General features: G+C 34.8%; 4 protein-coding genes and 1 non-coding gene across 7 annotated transcripts; 1 reads left to right on the top strand and 4 right to left on the bottom strand.

Annotated features, from left to right (window-relative positions):
• Positions 1-1,922: 1,922 nt before the first annotated feature.
• On the bottom strand, positions 1,923-7,747 carry LOC101212723 (OBERON-like protein). 3 transcript variants are annotated; one of them, XM_011660367.2, is made up of 3 exons: positions 5,484-5,954; positions 3,420-4,562; positions 1,923-2,728 (listed from the first exon to the last, which is right to left on the bottom strand). In XM_011660367.2, the coding sequence occupies exons 2-3, from the start codon at positions 4,552-4,554 to the stop codon at positions 2,145-2,147; spliced, it is 1,719 nt and encodes a 572-aa protein (XP_011658669.2). In that variant the 5' UTR covers positions 4,555-4,562; positions 5,484-5,954; the 3' UTR covers positions 1,923-2,144. The 3 variants fall into 3 exon arrangements, with proteins under 3 accessions (XP_011658669.2, XP_031744553.1, XP_004144542.3); XM_031888693.1 differs by lacking the exon at positions 5,484-5,954 and adding an exon at positions 7,714-7,747 and having other exon boundaries at positions 1,971-2,728; XM_004144494.3 differs by having other exon boundaries at positions 1,971-2,728; positions 5,480-5,955.
• Positions 7,417-7,504, bottom strand: LOC116405327. The gene has a single exon (XR_004218530.1). It is a non-coding gene; the product is annotated as a small nucleolar RNA SNORD25 (small nucleolar RNA).
• Positions 7,748-7,880: 133 nt separating the features above from the next.
• LOC101210690 (pentatricopeptide repeat-containing protein At5g48910) lies at positions 7,881-10,799 on the top strand. Its single transcript, XM_004144568.3, has one exon. The coding sequence runs from the start codon at positions 8,303-8,305 to the stop codon at positions 10,346-10,348; it is 2,046 nt and encodes a 681-aa protein (XP_004144616.1). The 5' UTR covers positions 7,881-8,302; the 3' UTR covers positions 10,349-10,799.
• On the bottom strand, positions 10,694-12,192 carry LOC101212963 (chlorophyll a-b binding protein 151, chloroplastic). The gene is made up of 2 exons (XM_004144495.3): positions 11,880-12,192; positions 10,694-11,477 (listed from the first exon to the last, which is right to left on the bottom strand). The coding sequence occupies exons 1-2, from the start codon at positions 12,023-12,025 to the stop codon at positions 10,826-10,828; spliced, it is 798 nt and encodes a 265-aa protein (XP_004144543.1). The 5' UTR covers positions 12,026-12,192; the 3' UTR covers positions 10,694-10,825.
• Positions 12,193-12,982: 790 nt separating this feature from the next.
• On the bottom strand, positions 12,983-18,812 carry LOC101210934 (calcium-transporting ATPase 12, plasma membrane-type). Its single transcript, XM_004144569.2, has 2 exons — positions 17,913-18,812; positions 12,983-15,975 (listed from the first exon to the last, which is right to left on the bottom strand). Exons 1-2 carry the CDS (start codon positions 18,333-18,335, stop codon positions 13,327-13,329), a joined length of 3,072 nt encoding a protein of 1,023 aa, XP_004144617.1. The 5' UTR covers positions 18,336-18,812; the 3' UTR covers positions 12,983-13,326.
• Between the last annotated feature and the right edge of the window lie 1,886 nt (positions 18,813-20,698).

Raw genomic sequence — 20,698 nt, 5'->3', positions numbered from 1 at the left:
AGCTATATTCATCATCATCATCATTTGTGTAAGATTTGAATGTAAACTTTAACAAAAAGTAAGATTTGATCGTCTAAGGTAAATAATAACAAAAACTAACCTAATATAACATTGCTTAAAACTTAACTGAAATGACTCTTCAACTATTTCAAAACACATTTGTACTTAAAAGCACTTTTTTGAGTTCAAATGGAACATGAAGATTCAAATCTCTGACTTTTTTTATTGAGAAAACGTATTTTATATTCGTTAAACTATACTTAATTTTTGCAATGCTAAAACCTATATTCATCGTAAACATTTGTGCAAGATTTGAATAGGGATTTTGTTGACAAAAATATTTGAGAAGCGTTTCAAACATATGCACAACGTTATAGAGGATGCCAAACTTTTCCTCTAACAAAGTGGAAGCAAATAAAACAGGTTTTAGTGTATAATCACAAGTGTGTGTGGATTGAGAGATGAAGAAAGTATTTTTTTATGTATCATCTTTTCTTTTCTTTTTAATTTTCTCTCTTTGGTCACTTGCAAAAAGCAAAGCAAATAATTTGAGATGTGAGGGCAGAGGATCTTTACAGTGTTAATGAGTGGTTCAAAGAAGCGTATTATCATCAACTCGTTCTCTTCTTCAATTGTTTTATGTGAATATAGAAAAGGATTATTATCATAATCTCTACTTTACATTGAATATACTTCTCCTTTGTTACCGCAGAATATTATCCCATTAAAATTAGAAAATCTAAGTTTCCCAAATATGGAAAACAAAACCCCTTCTTGCTCAATTGGCTGTGATTCCTGGGGATGGAGCAAAACTTTGCTGATATGAAACTTCTCATTCTTGTACTTTTGGTATGGGATTCCTAATGCCATTCCCTTTTTGTGGCATTTTCTACAAAGCTGGCATCTAAAAATGCATTTTTAATGAAGAAAAAGGCAAAGAAACAATAGAATTTTGAGGCATGAACTACCTCTCCTAACTAATTGTTACTGTTCAAATTGTATGGTGAAAAACACAAGCCATCCACCTTCTTCAAATGGCTAAAACTTGCTTGCCCTGCTATAAATTCACCAAAATCTCCATTGATTTAGTATCTGTACCTTGAATACACTTTTTGATCTTCTAATCTAACCCCAAATGACACCCTGGTTTTTTGTTCTTCTCTTTTTAGTTGCAAAAGCTCAGGCTACGATGACCAACCAAACCGACCTGCAAGCAGCCATGGATGAGATGAGATTAAAATCTTACCATGGCTTTGTCATACTACTCAAGATCTTAAACAACTCCAATAAAACCTTGCAAAATTCAGATATAACCTTCTTCATGCCTACTGATCAGGAACTTTCTCAAGCTGATATCTCCCTGGACCAACTCGAAGAATTCGTTTTACGCCATTCTATCCCCACAACATTACTACTCAACAATCTTTCACACTTCCCGAATGGCAGCTTGGTTCCATCAAGCATCCCAAACAGAATGATTAAAATAACCAAAAGCAGAATGATGGGTGTGTGTGTAAACGATGCACTCATCGTCACCCCAAACGTGTGCTTAACCTCGTCTATAAGATGTCATGGTATAAGCACAGCAATTTCGTATGACAAAAATTCCTTTTCAGATACTTTACCTGCCAAGCAAAGTTTAGCTGAACCTATAGTTCAAAGGAATGAAAAGAAAGGGGCAAAATCTTTACCGTCTACAACAATGAAGAAGAACCGTTCACTGCATTGAATTCATCCAGCTCCTATCAACGTACCCTAGTTCATTCAAATAAGTACCTAGCTTCGTCAGTCATTCTCTAGATAATAGTTCTTAGTTTTAAGCAACCTTTCTAATAAGGCATTGTATTTTGCTGTTATGTTATTTGACTTCATAAAATATATTTTTGCTTTTGTTTTTTATTTTTCAACTCACCCCCAGGGCATCAAACAGAATCTCGGTCTGTCATAAACAATCTACTTTAGACATGATAGAAGCAACCAATGACTTGGTTATGTTTACGATACAAGTATCTGAAGATCCAGTGAGAAACAACTTCATACATTATCAGACAACAAAGCAACATAAGTAACAAGATTTTAATGTACATATCATTGTGCTCCTAGACCTTAGCATTCATAAGGGACTAATCCCAAAGAATTCCCATTCATTTAGCTGAGTCAGGCTTAGAAACATTATAGAGTAGATCTTGAATTTTTGAATACATAAGCATTTGAGACGGATCAGCCCCACCACTACTTTGTGAAGCTCTGGAACTTTCTTGTAGCTTAATCTTTTCAAGCAAATACTGTTTTTCAGCCTCAGCTTCATTCAGACGTTGTTTCAGGTAACTGCTAGCATATTCTTCCTCGGACTTGTCTGTTTTAGCAAGAGCAATCCTCTGAAGTCTCTCGGCCTCTCGTTTTGCCTCATTGGCCTTAAGTTGGAACATATCAGCTTCTGCACATTTAAGTCTAACGATTTTCTCCAGTTCTTCAATTTGTACCTTCTTTCTCTGTCTGTCAAGCTTTATTTCAGCTGCCTCCTTGGCCTTGTCCTCAACCTCACGGTTGAAGGCCTCAACATCCATGCGAGCCTTTTTCCAGCTTCTCATCTTCTCGTTAGCAACGATTTCCATTTTCCTTATAACCTCCTGCACCACCTCAGCAATTCGGTTGCATGCTTCCTGTGGGGCTGCTAACCTTCCTCCCTCCCCATTTTCAAGACTACTCATAGAGTCTGTCTCGTTCTCTTCAGTAAGAGCAAGGACGTTAGATTTTTATTAATTACTAGTAAAACTGATAGGCAAAAGGCAAATACAACTAAAAGATAGCTCAATTAACCAAATAAAAGAGAAAAAAATTACCAAAAAAGCTCCTCTCAAATGGAGCGGATTGCTCCTTGAACTCTAATATCAATCTCAGCTCATTCATGGGATACCAAATAGAAAAGTCCACGAAATTTACTTTTTACTTCTATAGAAATAGCACCCCAGAGACATGTTATATCAACTAAAACTATCTTTAAAAAAAGTATCCCAAAAATATGCTATCCATATAACTAACTCTTGCAACTATGGAAAAGAATAAGCTTAAAGATTTCACCCCTCGAACTTTAGGAGAGAGTAGAAGACTACTTCTAAAGGAAAATCTTCTTCCATTATTACTCGTTTGTACCATATGAAATAGGGACATTTTGAAAACCAAAACATTTAATAGAGTAGCTGCCTAGTAAATTCATCAACAGAAAAATCAAGCATCTTGGGGACACATAATCATATATCATGCTCATTTTAGAAATTAGAAAATGAAACCAATTAATTTATGTTAGACAGTTTCTCTACATGGAAGTGGAACTGAATCATGCACCCTTTAACAGTCTCTTGTGCACAGAAGCTATTCCAAGCGAATCCAAAAATATAAAGACCTTATCAATGATGTACCTTGAAAAAACATCAATATTGCTCTGCATGCTGCTGCTGACTCCAGAGCTCCACTCTTCATTTTCTCTTTGAGTTCTTCACATTTCCAAAATAGTTTCCTCCCTCCGTGGTCCTCACTTCCACGAAAAATTCTACTGACAAAATCAAGCTCCTTTAGGAGAGACTCTTGGTCCCAGGAAGGTGCACAATGTTGAAACACATCTCTAACCCAACCAAGTAGCTCAGATGTCCGATGGCAAGCTGGGCACTTGAAATGCATTTCAGACCGGGCTGTCCCGATTCTTACTGAGGAGCCCATGCAGATCTTTCCATCACGAATTGCACAATCAGTGTGAGACCAATGAGAACACAAGTCACAACCAATCCAACGACAAGTGTTAACTTCAAAATCAAACTTGTTGCATATTACACACATGCAGAGATTGCAGAAACCATTTCTGCTGGTACATATCTCACAGGTGCAATCATCAGCTGGAAGCTGGTTTTGGCAAGCAATATTTCTACATCTCTTATACGCAAAAACCTCAATGAGCGTAGTTTGAGAGAGGCTAATATTTGGATGCAAGAAGGCCTGAATTCCTGTATTGATGGCAACTAGAATTTCAAGTTGCACCCTATGAGCTCTAATCAATGTCTTCGCAGTTAAATCAGTTCTACGCTGAACTAGCTTTTGCAAAATAAAAATCTCGTCTCTCTGTTGTGCACCGCCGTTTCCATCAAGAATAATTCGAAGCCCATTCTTCAAATTTTCTAGAAAATCCTCCGGTAAATGATGCATCTTTTCTGCAATTACCTCAATTCTGTCTCTTGCTATGTCACGAAGGGAGATTTTATCAGCACTAGAAAGACGACGAATGACTGATTGTTCCACATAGTCATTATCTGCCTTTCCATTTTCCATCTTCTTTCCCATCACTCCATCACCAATAGGCCAAGTTTCTTGAGAACTGGCACTCTCAGCAGGTGACTCCTGAACATGGTCAGAATTAGATCTGGGTACCTCAGGTGAATGTTGGGGTTCTGAAGAAACTAATGAAAGGGAGGTCTGGAGTTCCTCTGGTCTTGGTTGTTGACGTATGGGAATCATCTTTGATGCAGGCTGGTGATGAATGTTGGAACCAGATGATGCACCCATTAAACTTGCTATAAGAAAAGAAAGACAATATGAATTAATAACCACCATCCTTCACTACACAAGTACAAATATTCACTATACGTTAAACACTTTACTTGTTTAGGCAATATTCGGAAAAGAACTCCTAATTTCCATTTTAGGATAAAGAAAGTGAAAACTAAGTTATTCTATCCTTCAAAAAAGCCCATTAATGTTGCTATAAGAAAAGAACCATGAAAAACACTAAATTCAATGGTGTATGGTTTGAAACTCGTAGCTAATTTTTAACCTCAAAACTAAAAAGTTTCAAAAATCTAATAATTAGGAGTCGTTTAGTAACCATTGCATTTGATTTCTTATTCTTGAAAATCCAACTTATAGACACTACTTTCACCCATAAGTTCCTTTGTTTTACTATCTACGTTTGTATTTTCAAGTACTAAGCCAAGTTTTGAAAACTAAAAAATAAATTATTACCAAGCGTGATAAAATCACTCATCTGATAAGAACTATAAGAAAAGAGCACTAAGATTTCAGGTTCAGGCGGGGATATTGTCCAAAAGAAAAACCTGATTGCAGTTAACCATGGCAGAAAAGCCCTTCCGCAATGTACTCAAGGAGGGGGGAAAAAGTGTTCATATTTCTAACTCGTTTAAAATCATATCCACAACCAAACTCCAAAAGAAACAGAACCACAAGCAACAAACCGAGTTGAAAACTAGATCAACTACAAGAAATCACAACTGAACTGAGCACCTAGATCTCCCAGCAGCACTGTTTGAACAAAAGCTCAATGAATCGTTTTAAGGGGGGCAAGAAAACCAATCTCCCTCAGTAAGAAACAGAAACAAATGAGAACATAAGATCAAACAAGAAAAAGAAAAAAAACCATAAAATCAACTCATTCATCAACTTCCCAACTCAAATACAGGAAGAAAAAGCTTACCCACCAAAGGAATTCGAGATTCCTAGTCGATAAAAGCAGCGAGAACGGCAAGAAATCAGAAAAGGATCTAATTGGGTTTCACAACGGGAAGGGTATAATTAGCAGATTTTAGAGCCCTGAAGAGGAAAGACGAATGGACAGAGATTGAAGTGGCAAACCCTTTTGGTTACGAAAGGCTCACACTCCGACAGAGATTCAGAAGAAAATGTTAGAGAGAAGAAAGAAGAAAGACGAGTGTTTGCGAGTAGAAATGGGTTGAATACGGTCAGCCCAGGATTCAACGACATAGGCCTAAATTTGAAAGAGGAGTGGAGAGGTTACCCGAATGGTAAAGTTGGATTTATTTAAGATTTTCTTCTTTGATAGTTGAGGTCTTTTGTAAATTCATCCACATAAATTTGGTTTCTCTGTAAACAAGGGAAAGTAAAATAGTTTCAATAAATTGATTTGTTCAATCCATACGATTTGGTTTCAATTATTCCAAAATTTTCAATTTCTTCCATATGATTTATTTTGTTTCAATTATTCCAAAATTTTCAATTTCTTCCATATGATTTATTTCGTTTTGTAACTTAAAATAAAACAATTTGTTGAAAACAACCCTTAATTTTTTCTAATATGGAAAAACTTTTAGATGGATAATTAAAATATCATTAGTGGCAAAAATTTTAGATTATAAACCTATCACAATATTAAAAATAAGTGTAAAAGCTATTACTATCTCCTCAACCTTATATAGAATTTAAATGTCATTTAAGATTGTTTAACGCAAAATTGAGATTTTGTGAGATTTTGGAATTTAGAAACTTGCAAACTCGAGTTTGATAAGAGTATATATTTACTTCTAAATTTGATATAAACTTTTTGTGTTCAATAATAAAAATAATAGCAATTATATAAAACTCTTTTCATTAGATCACTAATAAATAAGTTTAATTATAAAATGAAGCCAAATTTTATTTACCCCTTCCTGGTTGTTTAAGCTTTTGAGTGTGGTTGTTTAAGCTTTTGAGTGAATGAGTAATTTAATATTCTCAAACGATTTCTATAATGGTGTGAATGCTCAAACCAATTTACACAATACATATCTACTTTTATTCCTTCCTTTTCACATTAGAAACATTCAACAAAAAAAAATATAATACTAACTTTGAATAAATATTATCCCATTAGATATGAATTCACCACACAATTTTGATTTGGAGAGAACCACTACCAAAAGTGGTTAATCTTATAAAATCTCATGAATAAATAGTAAAAAAAGTGATGCAAATAAGTTTGACACTTAATCTATGCAACCAAAAGGAATCTTTGGTAAGATGAAAAGAGAAGACTCATCTTAGAAACACCTTATTCAATTTTCAATAGGAAAATCCCACTAAGTTTATTAAAACTTTTGCTGACTTTGAATTCAATTCTTCTATTTACTTTAAATAAATTCATAATTAATCTAATTAATCAATAAAACAAACCAAAAATCTACCCCACAAGAAATCATTTTATAGTTTCATAAGAAATTAATTCAATATTGGAAACAATTTCAAATAAAACCTTGTTACTTTTTATTTTAAAAAAAGTGACTAATTAATAAAAACTATTAGTTATTCCTAAATTCAAATGTTTTCAAATTTAGTATTAAAAAAAAAGTCACAAACTCATATCTCTAAGTTCTTAATCATATGATATTAGTTTATTGGAAGTTCCAAAAAAGAAAAAACAGTAACTGAAATTAACACCAAAACAAAGCAAGAACCAAACCCTAAATTCTCGACTCCGTTCTGGGGTTCTACAGCCTCCATTTCACAAAACACAACCAAACCCTAAATTCATTCGAATTTCTCAAGAACAATCATGTTTATTAATCGCACGTTAGGGCTATTCTCACTTCATTCCAAATCGAAATGGAAAGAAAAAAAAAAATTAATAATAATAAAAAAAGCAACTCAGTCCCTTAGATGTTCGTAAGAAATTGCGATCATATTCGCAAATCATTACAGGTCTGCAAAAAGGCTCATCACCGTTGCCTCCCCAAAAGAAAAGGAAAAAGAAAAAGAATTCAATTGAAGGCATTATATTAGAGCAAATGATAATAAAAAGAAAGATGTAGCTACTCCAGTGTTCTCCCAAACGCTATAAGAATTGGAAAGCAAAGGGAGAGATTGTGAAAAAGTAACACGATGGATATAGCTTCGAAGGGAACGAGTCAAATGGGAACAGAATAAATCCGCACTGACCAGATAGCGAAGCCCTCATCAAGTAAGCACAGTCCAAAAGAGAGAATAGAATTGAAAATTGAAAAAGAAGAAAGTTTAGAGAGTTGAGATGTGGAGGAAGAGAGGGGGGTTTTGGTTTGAAGTATAAATAGGAAAGTGAGAATGTGGGATTGAATAGAGGAAGGATCCAGAAGCAAAATTTGCCAAATTAATGGAGAATTTGAGGACACAGTGGGCATTTCACATCTCCAAAAACATAAAAGAAAATCAAAGTCCGTTTTTAAAGTTCCCAAATTTCTTATATAATTGATGGATATATCAAAATCTTATATATTTATGAAAATATAATAAAAATAAATTAGTCTTTTTTTTTTTTAGTTTAAGGGTAGTTTTTAAACAAAAAGTTTGGGTTACATTTTGGGTCTTTAAAATGGGTTGTTGATTTGAGGTCTACAAATTGTTGGAAGGGATTAGATGAACAAATGTTGAATCTGAATTTACATTCATTCTTGTATGTATAACATTGTATTCATCAACGTCTTAATTGGGTATTCAAAAATCACAACCCTGCTCCATTCTTCAATTTCTTGTTCCATTCAATCGAATTCTGATGCTATCCCCTACGCTTTCACATTCCCTCCAACCATTTCTCCCTCCCAACCTTCATTTTCCTCTTCAAAACTGCGGGACCGAACGAGAAGCAAACCAACTCCACGCTCTCTCGATCAAAACAGCCTCCTTGAATCACCCTTCAGTGTCTTCTCGTCTTTTGGCTCTTTATGCAGATCCCAGAATCAACAATCTTCAATATGCTCACTCCCTTTTCGACTGGATTCAAGAACCCACTTTGGTTTCTTGGAATTTACTCATCAAGTGCTACATCGAGAACCAACGTTCAAATGATGCCATTGCGTTGTTCTGCAAATTGCTTTGTGATTTCGTGCCTGATTCTTTTACATTGCCTTGTGTTCTAAAGGGTTGTGCTCGATTGGGTGCATTACAGGAAGGGAAACAGATTCATGGCTTGGTATTGAAAATTGGGTTTGGTGTCGATAAGTTTGTTTTGAGTAGTTTGGTTAGTATGTATTCTAAATGTGGTGAGATTGAGCTGTGTAGGAAAGTGTTTGATCGAATGGAAGATAAGGATGTAGTATCGTGGAATTCTTTGATTGATGGGTATGCTAGGTGTGGTGAAATTGAATTGGCACTGGAGATGTTTGAAGAAATGCCAGAGAAGGATTCTTTTTCGTGGACTATTCTCATTGATGGTCTTTCGAAAAGTGGGAAGCTTGAGGCTGCTAGAGACGTATTCGATCGAATGCCTATTCGAAATTCTGTATCTTGGAATGCTATGATTAATGGGTACATGAAAGCAGGGGATTCTAACACGGCAAAAGAATTATTCGATCAGATGCCAGAGAGAAGCCTCGTTACATGGAATTCGATGATCACTGGATATGAGCGGAACAAGCAGTTTACAAAAGCCTTGAAGCTGTTTGAGGTCATGTTGAGAGAAGATATATCACCCAATTATACTACTATCCTTGGAGCTGTTTCTGCAGCTTCAGGAATGGTTAGTCTTGGTACGGGAAGATGGGTTCATTCCTATATAGTGAAAAGTGGATTCAAAACAGATGGTGTGCTCGGCACATTGCTGATAGAAATGTACTCCAAGTGTGGCAGCGTTAAGAGTGCCCTCAGAGTTTTTCGGTCTATACCCAAAAAGAAATTGGGGCATTGGACGTCTGTCATTGTAGGCTTAGGAATGCATGGATTGGTCGAGCAAACTCTTGAGTTATTTGATGAAATGTGCAGAACTGGATTGAAGCCTCATGCTATTACTTTTATTGGAGTGTTGAATGCTTGTAGTCATGCAGGATTTGCAGAAGATGCACATCGGTACTTTAAGATGATGACATATGATTATGGAATCAAGCCCTCTATCGAACACTACGGTTGCTTGATCGATGTTCTGTGTCGAGCTGGACATCTTGAAGAGGCAAAGGATACCATTGAGAGAATGCCCATCAAAGCAAACAAAGTAATTTGGACGAGTCTACTAAGTGGTTCAAGGAAACACGGAAACATAAGAATGGGGGAATATGCAGCTCAACATCTGATTGATTTAGCACCGGATACTACTGGATGTTATGTTATTCTTTCGAACATGTATGCTGCCGCTGGCTTGTGGGAAAAGGTTCGGCAAGTAAGAGAAATGATGAAGAAGAAAGGAATGAAAAAGGATCCAGGATGCAGTTCCATTGAGCATCAAGGTTCAATTCATGAATTCATCGTGGGAGATAAGTCACATCCTCAAACTGAAGAGATATACATCAAACTATGTGAGATGAAAAAGAAATTGAATGTAGCGGGGCATATTCCCGACACAACTCAAGTTTTGTTATGCCTTGAAGAGGATAATGAGAAAGAAGCAGAACTTGAAACCCACAGTGAGAGGTTAGCAATAGCTTTTGGTCTTCTTAATATCAAGCACGGAAGTCCTATCCGCATCATAAAGAATCTTCGTATCTGCAACGATTGCCATGCTGTGACTAAACTTCTTTCTCATATTTACAACCGTGAGATAATTATCAGAGATGGTAGTCGATTCCATCACTTTAAAAGTGGGTCTTGTTCATGTAAAGATTTTTGGTGACTTCTTCTCATCTAAGTGGGTGGTAAATCTTTCCTTCCTACTTGAGCAACTAGCATCGTGTTCATCTAATACTTGTCTTCATGAATTCAGGTAATTTTCCGTTGCAAGTTGGTATATCTTAGGTCTTTCGAGGTTATAAGTTCGGTTGTAAAGTTTCATGATTTTAGTTTCTTTATGTCTCAAACAAAACAAAGGAAAAGCGTTCTTTGTAGCATTCAATCCCTTCGTCAACCTCTTATCTTTCCTATGGATCAATCAATTAGTATATTTTTTAAAACCTATGAATAGTGTGTGCCATCTGCCGAGATGCTGCTGACATTCTATACGTGAAAATAACACAAAGCATAGAAAATTTTGAACTTTACTGATACAGATTTAATTGCAGGGAGTCTCTACTTGAGAAATTACATCAACATGTGATTTTCAGGAGGAGATGCTTAAGTGTGTAAAACAGATAGTTGTTTCCTACAGGTTTCTTCATTTTCCGGGGACAAAGTTGGTGGCATAAGCCCATGCATTGTTGGCAACAGGATCTGCGACATGGTCAAAGAGATTCTCAATAGGACCCTTGCCGGTGACGATAGCCTGGACAAAGAATCCGAACATGGAGAACATTGCCAGCCTTCCGTTCTTAAGTTCCTTGACCTTCAACTCAGCAAATGCATCTGGGTCATCTGCCAATCCGAGTGGGTCGAAGGCACCTCCTGGGTAAATTGGGTCTAGTCCTTCACCAAGGGGACCGCCACCAACACGGTAACCTTCAACAAATCCCATGAGCACAACCTGGCAAGCCCAGATTGCAAGGATACTCTGAGCATGGATAAGGTTTGGGTTGCCAAGGTAGTCTAGACCACCCTCAGAGAAGATCTGAGAACCAGCCTTGAACCAAACTGATTCACCGAACTTGACGCCATTCTTTGCAAGGAGTTCAGGGAAGACACAACCTAACGCACCAAGCATGGCCCATCGGGAGTGGATCACCTCAAGCTCACGGTTCTTTGCAAAAGTCTCGGGATCTGCTGACAGACCGGCTGTGTCCCATCCATAGTCACCAGGGAACTCTCCAGTCAGGTAAGATGGTGTTTGTTCAGAGAATGGTCCCAAGTACTTTGGGCGATCAGGTCCATACCTGATATGTCAAGAAAACAGGCGTTGAGTTTTAAATGGAACTTGATTTTTTTTTTTTTTAGTGCAAACTTAAAATTTTTTCTTCTTTGTTCTTCCCCCTCTTAAAATTTATGTAATTAGAATGACTAATATATTAAAATTTACTCCCCAATTAGGTGAATTTCCTACTTAACTGTGCTCACAATTCAATTCAATTCAATAAATGTTTAAACGTCTTTCTATGGACTGTACTGAATGAACTGATCTTTTATTCAACCTATCATTGCAGGAAAGTACCATAGAGCATGGAAATGCAGAAAAAACCCATTAAAGCACTAATTTTTTAACAGTTCTAAACTTCCTTTAATCCTAAAAAACCTACGTAAACAGTCACAATTAACTTCTAAAGGACAAGGGAGTTTACCAAATGCTCTGTGGAGCACTCTTAACTGTCCGCCTCATGGTGAAGCGGGCGCCACCGAGAGCACCGACCTTTCGGACAAGCTCATTGGATTGCTTCAAGGCAGTCTGGCCGGCGAAGGCGGATTGTTGAATAGCAGAGGTGGCCATGAGTGTATGAAGCTTTGTAAGAAGTTTGATGCAATGCCAAAGGAGGGGTGAAGGTTGGTTTTAGACGAGGATGAAGGTAGTGAAAATGGAGGTTATATTGGGGATGGAAAGATATAGTGGATTAGGATTGTTACAAGTCAGCAACATCCTATTGGTTCTTCTGCTCAAACCCAGATTTTCATGCAGATTATTAATGGCGTATTGCCAAGCCACGTGGCATCCAAGATATTGGTGGGATCATTCACAATTCACATAGCCACATGTTTCTATTTGTACTAAATCTTCTACTTTTAATGGGCCGACTAAACTAACGAAGCCTTCAAAGCCCAATACTTTATTTTATTGAAATATTAATATATATATATATATATAGCAACATTTTAATTATTTTTTTTGGCGATTCTTGCTTAAGTTAATGAGGAAGACAAATTTCGAATTATTATATAGTTCTTTCAACTGGGCAAGTCTTTTTAAAAATTGGTTTGGGAAGTTTGTAACCATAAGAAACTTCTTAAATACCTCTTTTTGTATTGATATTAATGTTATTATATATATTAGGCTGAAAGTTAAGTTATACCTGACTTTTTGTTAAATAATAGATCATTAGATTATTGAATAGAAAAGTTTAGATAATTGTGTAATTAGTCCTTAGTCATATAGGAAGATTGTAATTTGTCAATAGTCATGAAGGTTGTAGTTAAATTTATTAAATTAACAAGTTTAATTAAATCACCTATTAATTTCTATAAAATATGTTATAATATAAAGTTGTTAGAAGACATATATCCCAACCAGTAATAATCTAGTATGTATAAATTAGTGGAAGATATAATATGAATTATGTTTTAAAAAAAAATGGTATTTTATATACCTAAAATATGTATACCAACAAATAATAGTGAAAAAAAAAAAAAACATAATATAACGCAGATTATAATAATTTGCACCTTAAACATAGACTATAACAATCAATATCATAATACTTACTCTAGATACAAACTACAAAACTTCAACTATAATACTTTGCACTTGACAAACATAAACTATAAAAATCTTAAATTATAATAACTTTGTTTAAGCTTCAAACACCCTCTTAATGAGTGAAAACAATAAAACCATCTATGCACACCAAACTCAGATTACAAAACACAAATTAGAATACTTACCCTTCAAACACAAATTAGAATACTTACCCTTCAAACACAAATTATAATAATCATATATTATAAAAATAAATTTTGTGTACCCTTATGCAAATAATAGGTCAAAACTATATCAACACAAAAAAACCATCCTAATGTTCAATGGATAGCAAAGTGCAAGAATATGTAAGAAGCCCATCCAAGTGCCAATGCAAAAAGGAAACAAATAATCCACTGCAAAGCACTTAGTTTCACACCATTTACAATGGTTCCATGAAGCTCAATAACCACCACCTGCACAGCCAATACTCCAACCACAAAAATCAAAACCCACAGAATTTGAACCGCAACTTGAAAAACAGCTGCTCTATTTGTTACCAATCCCACACTGATAGCACCAAGAAGATTTGCTATTTGGCAGAGAATGTAAGTATTGAAAATCATGGTATCTCTCACATCTTCCTTCATCTGGGGTACAATCTTGTGCCCCAAATACTCTATAATCAAGAAAACAGAAGCTTGACACAGAACATGGATCACAATCTTCTTCACAATGTCTCGAGTTATCAGAGCTTGGTTCCTATCGCTGCCTCCGACAACGTTTTGGACTTCCTCATCATTTAATTCCATTACCATCATCAGGCCACCAAGAAGACAAGTAATCAAAGTCACCCATGTGAGGTGAAATGAGGTTATGGGAGATTTTCCAGACACCATGGTGCAGATCAAAGTTATTAGAAGCCCAGAGATTAAAGCAGTGAGTTGAAGTTGATAGAATTTTTTAATGTTGAGGTAATTGCTTCTGCCATATTTTAGTGTATGGTTTAAGGATGTAACATCTTCATACCTCAGATCAGAAACCAGTTTACATTCTTTAGTACTTCTGTTTTCTTGTATAATCCCAATATCAGCTTCTATCAAAGTTGGAACATCTCCTGATGTCAAACCTCCTATAAAAGCAACAGTTTCTCCCTTAGCTTTTAGTTCTTTTACTAACACAAGCTTGTCGTCAGAGGTTGCTTTCCCCATAAAAGTAATTGACTTCATTAGCTCATTTTTCTCCCTTTCATTGTTCTTCATTAATATTTCCCTCAATCTTTGATCACCTTCAGTCTGCCTGTTGTTGGGATCACACCGAGTTCCAAGATCACCAGCCATTTTTATGATCACAGAAACGTTATCCTTTGATGTTAATATGATTCTTATACCAATATTTTGAAGATCTTTCAAGGCATGCTGTATTTTTTCATGTGAGATCTTAAGACCCATATATCCAAGCAGCTTTAACTCTCCTTCAAACCCTGTTTGATCGTTTTTCTGTTTACAAGCAAACGCAATGGGTCTTAAACCCTTTTCTTCCATTTCTTTAATCTTCGTTTGCAACACATCATTTCTGTTTTCTATGTCATGAACTCTGCCTCCTATGTCATAGTAATTTGAGCACATATTCAGAATAGTTGATGCATCACCATAAAAGTGCTCGTGAATAAGATTTGATACAGTATCTCCTCCTCTAGTTTTGTTCACCAATACTCCCATGCTCTCTTCTGAGCTCAAGAATTTATGATCAATAATGTCAAACATCTGATCAAGATCAGGTTCATTATTGATTTTCAATCCTGAATTTTTCCAGAAATCGAGCAAATATTCTGAAAGAAAAGTAGTCTTGGGATCAATGCGTAAAACTCTGGATGCTGCCTCAAAGCCTTGATGAACATCAAGATGAAATTCCATACCAGGGTTGATCTTTTCTTCTCCAACGTAAAACTCATCAACCTCAACATCACAAAATGACAACTCAGCAGCGACGTCAATACAGATTACGGAAACAAGTCCCAAAGTTCCGCAAGCTGACAGATTCTGACAGTTTACTTTGTGAGATCTTCTCATCTTTTCTCTCCAGAAAGAGAGGGAAAAAGTGATTGCAAGAGGCATCCCATGCTGTATTCCTACTACCATGGTAAAGACAACAGTTGCCACGGAGGAAACTCTGTACTTCCCAAACACAAAGGACATTCTTTGGAAGGCATTTCCTATAAAGGCCACCGTCAATTTCCCCTTAGTTTCCGGCTTATCATTGTAGTAATTACCATGCTCGTGCTTTTCACAAAGAAGACGAGTTAGAACAACAAGCAGCACCATCAAATACAATCCAAGAGAGAATTTTTCAAAAAATTCATATGGTTTGTTGATTCGAGATTGGAACAGTGTTTCTTGTGAAGGATAAACAATCACATCAAGCAGACCTTTCCAAAAAGCAGTGTCGCGATCGATAGATACTGCAAGCATCTCTCCTTCGCCATATTCAACCACAGAACCAGATAACAGAAATGGATTTCGACGAGGGTCAATGTGGGAGTTGATTGCTTCATCCAGAATCAGGTTGTTACCTTTTATTAGCAACCCATCTGCAAGAACACGATCACCCTTCTTCAAATGGATAATCTCTCCCTCCTTAACATCAAATACAGATATCTCCTGAAGTTCTTCATGTCTTTTCACAGTCACTTTAAAGTTATTCTTGATCTTCAAACGCTTCTTCTCCTCCGCCTTTTTCTTGCAAAAGCCTAAAACCGAAGAGAAAAATAGAAGAAGAAAAACAGCTAGGAGTATACCAACACAATCGTGCCAGCCATGTTTAAGTCCTTGTTCAATGGATCCGATGGCCAAAGAAAATCCAGCAGCAAATACCAAGAGCAAGATTGTAGAGCTGTTGAAGGAGTTGTACAAAGATGACCAAAAGGCTTTTAGAAACAGGAGCAATGAGTCCCAGAATCCTGTTTGCGCTAAATCCCCAATTGCATCAATCTACAATAATGACAAACTAAAGTCAAATACTGAACCGAACATACAGCAGCAATTGCTGAAGTAGACTGTTTTTTACTTTTTTATGAAAATACAGAAGTTTGATAGGTTGAAAATGATATTTGATATTTGAATAGTTTGAAAGATTGATTTGGATAGTTATGTGTTTTTTTAAAATAAATTGGTAAAAAAGAGTGAATTTTAAACTATTTACATAAATAAGGTAGTTTTTATTATTGGAGTGCGTGGCTTTAACAGAGGCACTCCACCTCACCTCTTTTGTTTCTTTTTGTTTTCTTCATTTTACACTTAATTTATTTTCTCTCATGCATTTTACTTTTTTCTTTTTACATTCTTATTAATCAAATCTCTCCAAATTTAATATCAAAAATCCTCAAAATAAGGTATTTGTCAATTTTCTTTTTAATTTTTCTACTATCATTGTTTAATGATTTCTTAATTATTATATACTTAATACTTCCCAATTTTCTCACAAATTCATATATCATTATATACTTAATTATTTTTAGTTAATAATTTTTATCCATGGGTAAGAAATTAGGAAATTAATTGTATTTTAAAGAAAAATAAAACGTGGTGAAAATTCATAAGAGACAAAAGCACCTTCTTGAGAAAAATAAAATTGATTTTCATTAAAAAATAGTTTTTTTCCCTGGGAAAAAAACAGATTAGTATTAAATTAAAAGTTAAAATTTTAATTTTTAAAAACGAAAAATAAAATTCAAATTGAATAAAAAAGAATTATATAATTTTTTTTTAAAAAAAGTAGAATTTTGTTTTTAAGAACAAAAATAAAATTCATAAAGATAAAAAAATTATGTGGAATTTTTTTATTATAAAAAATTACAATTTAGTTTTTAAGAATGAATAAAGATAAAAAAAAAATCATATGGAAAATAAAGAGAAAAAAAAGTTGAATTTAGTTTGTAAGAGAAAAGATCAAATTGGAAAAAGAAAAACAGTACATAAAAAAAAAAAAAAAAAAAAAAAGTGGAATTTAAGAGGTTAGTTGGGGATTTCCTTTTCCTTGAAGATAAGAGGAAGAAAAGGGAAACCATGGTGGTTATTTGGGGAAGGAGATAGAAATAAGAGGAAGAAAAGGGAAATAACGAGAGGAAACGGAAAAACGAAAATTAAATAGAAAAAGAATTGAAAAAAAAGAAAGAAAATGGAAAAGAATTTCAAAAAAATAATTAAGAAAAAAAATGAAACCAATAGAAATAATTGAAAAATGAGAATAGAAGAAACTATTTTTTTTCCATTAATTTATTATAAAATGAGAAATTTTTTAGAACAAGAAAAATCAAACATTACAAAACACATTCGTCTCTTAAAATATGAAAACAAGAATCGAAAACAAAAAACATGAACGTTAGCGAATAGGGAGAATCATCTATGAAAAATAGAGAGAATCAACTCAACACTCATGTGAAGTGGAGTTGTTTCTTCTCTCTTTCAAAGAAGGAATAATAGGGAGAATCATCATCTATGAAAAACTAATCAAACCAACCAAAACAACTAACGACCATAAGTTGATCAATTTCATATATCTTTCTAAAACCAACGACATCGATCAAAACCAACAAATTAGTGGTTGAGATTTTTTTCAATCTTAAAACCTAGAGTCAATCAATGATCATTAAGGGTGAGCATCAACACCAAAAAACCGATCCAAACGACTGAAATTTAATGAACCGATACCTAATAGTCGGTTTTTATGAAAAACAGTCGGCGGTCGGTTTAAGGAAGAGGTTTCAGAAAACCGAACCAACCTAACTGGATTTATATCGATGTGAACCAAACTTGACCGAAATTTAAAAATATTATATATATAGAAAATTATGAAATAATTGATACACTAAGAAGGCCATGAATAATGGAATAAACTCAATATACATAAAAATAAAAAGGTTTTTTACCTGTGTGTCCCATTGGGAATGAAGAAATGAAACAGCCTCCCCTACACCGCAGAAGTCCGTCTCTAGTGCTGCTAAATTCTTCTCTTTCACAATCTCCTTAAGACGATCCTTCTTCATTTCCCTTTCTTTTTCCAAACGGGCAATATCAATGACCTCCTTTTCTTCTTCCGACGGGATTATATCGTCAATCACCGCCCTTTCTTCTTCCAAGGGGATTATATCGTCAATGGGCGTATGAAGTAATGGCAGCGGCGATCTGGTTCTGTTGAGGCAGATCAGAAGGAAACGAATGCTTAAAACTATTTGCTGGATCAACTTGAAACCAGCGGGTTTGTTTGAAGTAGTAGTAGTAGGGGCGGAGAGGGAAGCAAGCAGAAGCGGCTGAGCACCACCCCCATTATCATCAGTTCCTCCTTCAAACATTGCTTTTTGATTTTGTTCAACAATTTTAGTTTCACCACCGAAATTAACATTCACTTATATATAAAGCCTTCATACACTTCCCCACATAATTTACACCAGAATGCTTTATAAATGATACTTTATCAAAGAATAATCTAAACTGACTACACATACACTGCCCCACAATGCCAAAATTGGGACAAAAGCAATAACATCCTATTACTTCCTTTTTCTTCTTAACATAAACCAACATCTTATGAACACAACTGTTTATATAAAGCCTTCTTTTTCTTTTTTTCCCTTTTCAACATCTTATTCTCTCTCTCTCTCTCTCTCTCTCTCTCTCTCTCTCTCTTCAACATCATAAAAGAAAAAAGATTTGTGTTAAATTATATATTAGTTTTCTTGGCCAACAATATATAGAGAGACTTTTAAGTACTTTGGATGAAATTCGTCTCACTTTTTTTTTCTAAGTTTGTAGTTGATTCTTCCAAATACGATAAACTCATCAAACATACCATAAGCAACAAAATACATATATACTTTTTTAATCTTATTGTTGTTATTTTCTTAATTATTTATCTATAGAGTAGATGAAAAAAAAAATACAAAATATAAAAAGAGAATGGATCATTTTGTCAAAGAGCCTGAGAAAAATAAGAAAGGAATATTATCACTTAATTGAAAAGTAGAGGGGAAACTACTTCAAACCTGAATTCAACAAAACAAACAAATAAATTAATAAAGCAAACGGCCGTCTGTCATGTAACACCACAAAAAAAATGCACATTTCTATACATGATCAGCAGGAGCTCGATGCAAACTCCTCATTAAGTAAGCTTTGCTCATATATATGTGTGTGTGTCCATGAAATTGGTGGTTGGTATAAAAAATAAAGAGGCCACATTTAAAGAGGTTCAAAAGAATATTGACTGGGTACGTATGAACTGAGGCTCAAAATTGGACTTGGAGAAAGCACAGGGGGAGGAGGAGGAAGTGGACGTACAGGCCCTTTATCAAGGGCTCGAAGGCCGGGGATTCAGGCGGAGGGAAAGGGAAAAAAAAAAAGAAGAATCCCACTGAGCCGTACAGATTCTGGTGGGGCACCCAAGCCAATATGAGAGAAAAAAAGGCATCTGTTCACCGATCAAAAAAATAAAAAGGGATAATAGACTTATGGGAAAGGCAAGAGTGCGCACCCCCGAGCAAGTAGTTCCACTCGATGATAGACCCTTAGCTTCCTTCAGTGTGAAGTCACTCAATTCAGTGAAAAAGCACCACTACATTAACCATTTTCATGATTAGCTAACTTTCTAACTTAACAATTAAATATAATAAATTACAATGTAACTTTTTATTTTCTTTAAAAAAGAATTAAAATATTAAATATTGTATTAGAGGTTCTAAAAGATTATAGTTATTTTAGTTAGAAAACGTATTTACTAATTCATATTTAAGTCTAATAGATCGTAAAATAGACCATCGAAAGGCCTTCATTTATTCATTTTTCAGCACAACACATAAATCGAGGTGGAAAAACCTTCGTGCAGCCTCTGGAGGTTGAAGAAGGCTGACATCACGAGGACGGTAGCGTGAGGTCAGCAAGCATCGAGGAGAAATTGACAGCTCGTACACGGCTCGACTGGCAGTTCAGATGCGCTCTACGTCGGTTCACGAAAATTGGCTTCGGTTGGGCTCGGTTCGAAGTTTTTTTTTCTTTTTTGAAGGTTTTGAGACTTGTTTTTGAATTTTGTAAGCAATTTTAGGATATTTGTAAAACTTCATTATTAAATTTTTTTGCTTTATTTTTTCCTATGGACCAATTTTACAAGTTTAATTGCTATTTAAATGTTTTACGGATGTCACCCTAGGTTAATCATGTTTATATTATAAGTGTTATAATGTATGATATTAATGTATGATTATGAATTTCATTAGCTTAGCTGAATGATTATTGTGACCTTTTTTTTCTTATTGAAGCATATTATGATTGATCCATTAATTAAATCTCTCATTATAATTACACCAACTTTGATTACAAATCGATAAAGATGGTCTTAATAGTTTAAAATTTGAAATCAATACTTGTTTTTCTTTGATTCAAACAATATAATATGCGAAGTCGAAGATTCAAACATCTAATCTCTTAATTGGAAATGATTAATTTTTTTTCAAAAAAAGATTTTTTGTTAAGATTTAACCAACATATTGCACATTTACCAAAACAAGTATAACTCAAATAACATATAAGTTTTTAACGATTAAGAGGCTTATGGTTCAAACCCTACCGTCTTTTATTGTACTAAAACGACAAATCACATGTCCATTCATAAAAAGATCACTTCAAACAAAAAAAAAAGAAAGAAAAGAAAGTACATCTTAGA

Source organism: Cucumis sativus, chromosome 7 (assembly GCF_000004075.3).
Source record: "Cucumis sativus cultivar 9930 chromosome 7, Cucumber_9930_V3, whole genome shotgun sequence".
In the NCBI taxonomy this organism is placed as follows: domain Eukaryota; kingdom Viridiplantae; phylum Streptophyta; class Magnoliopsida; order Cucurbitales; family Cucurbitaceae; genus Cucumis; species Cucumis sativus.
Note: the sequence above shows the minus strand (reverse complement) of the source record. Positions and strands in the feature narration are given on the sequence as shown.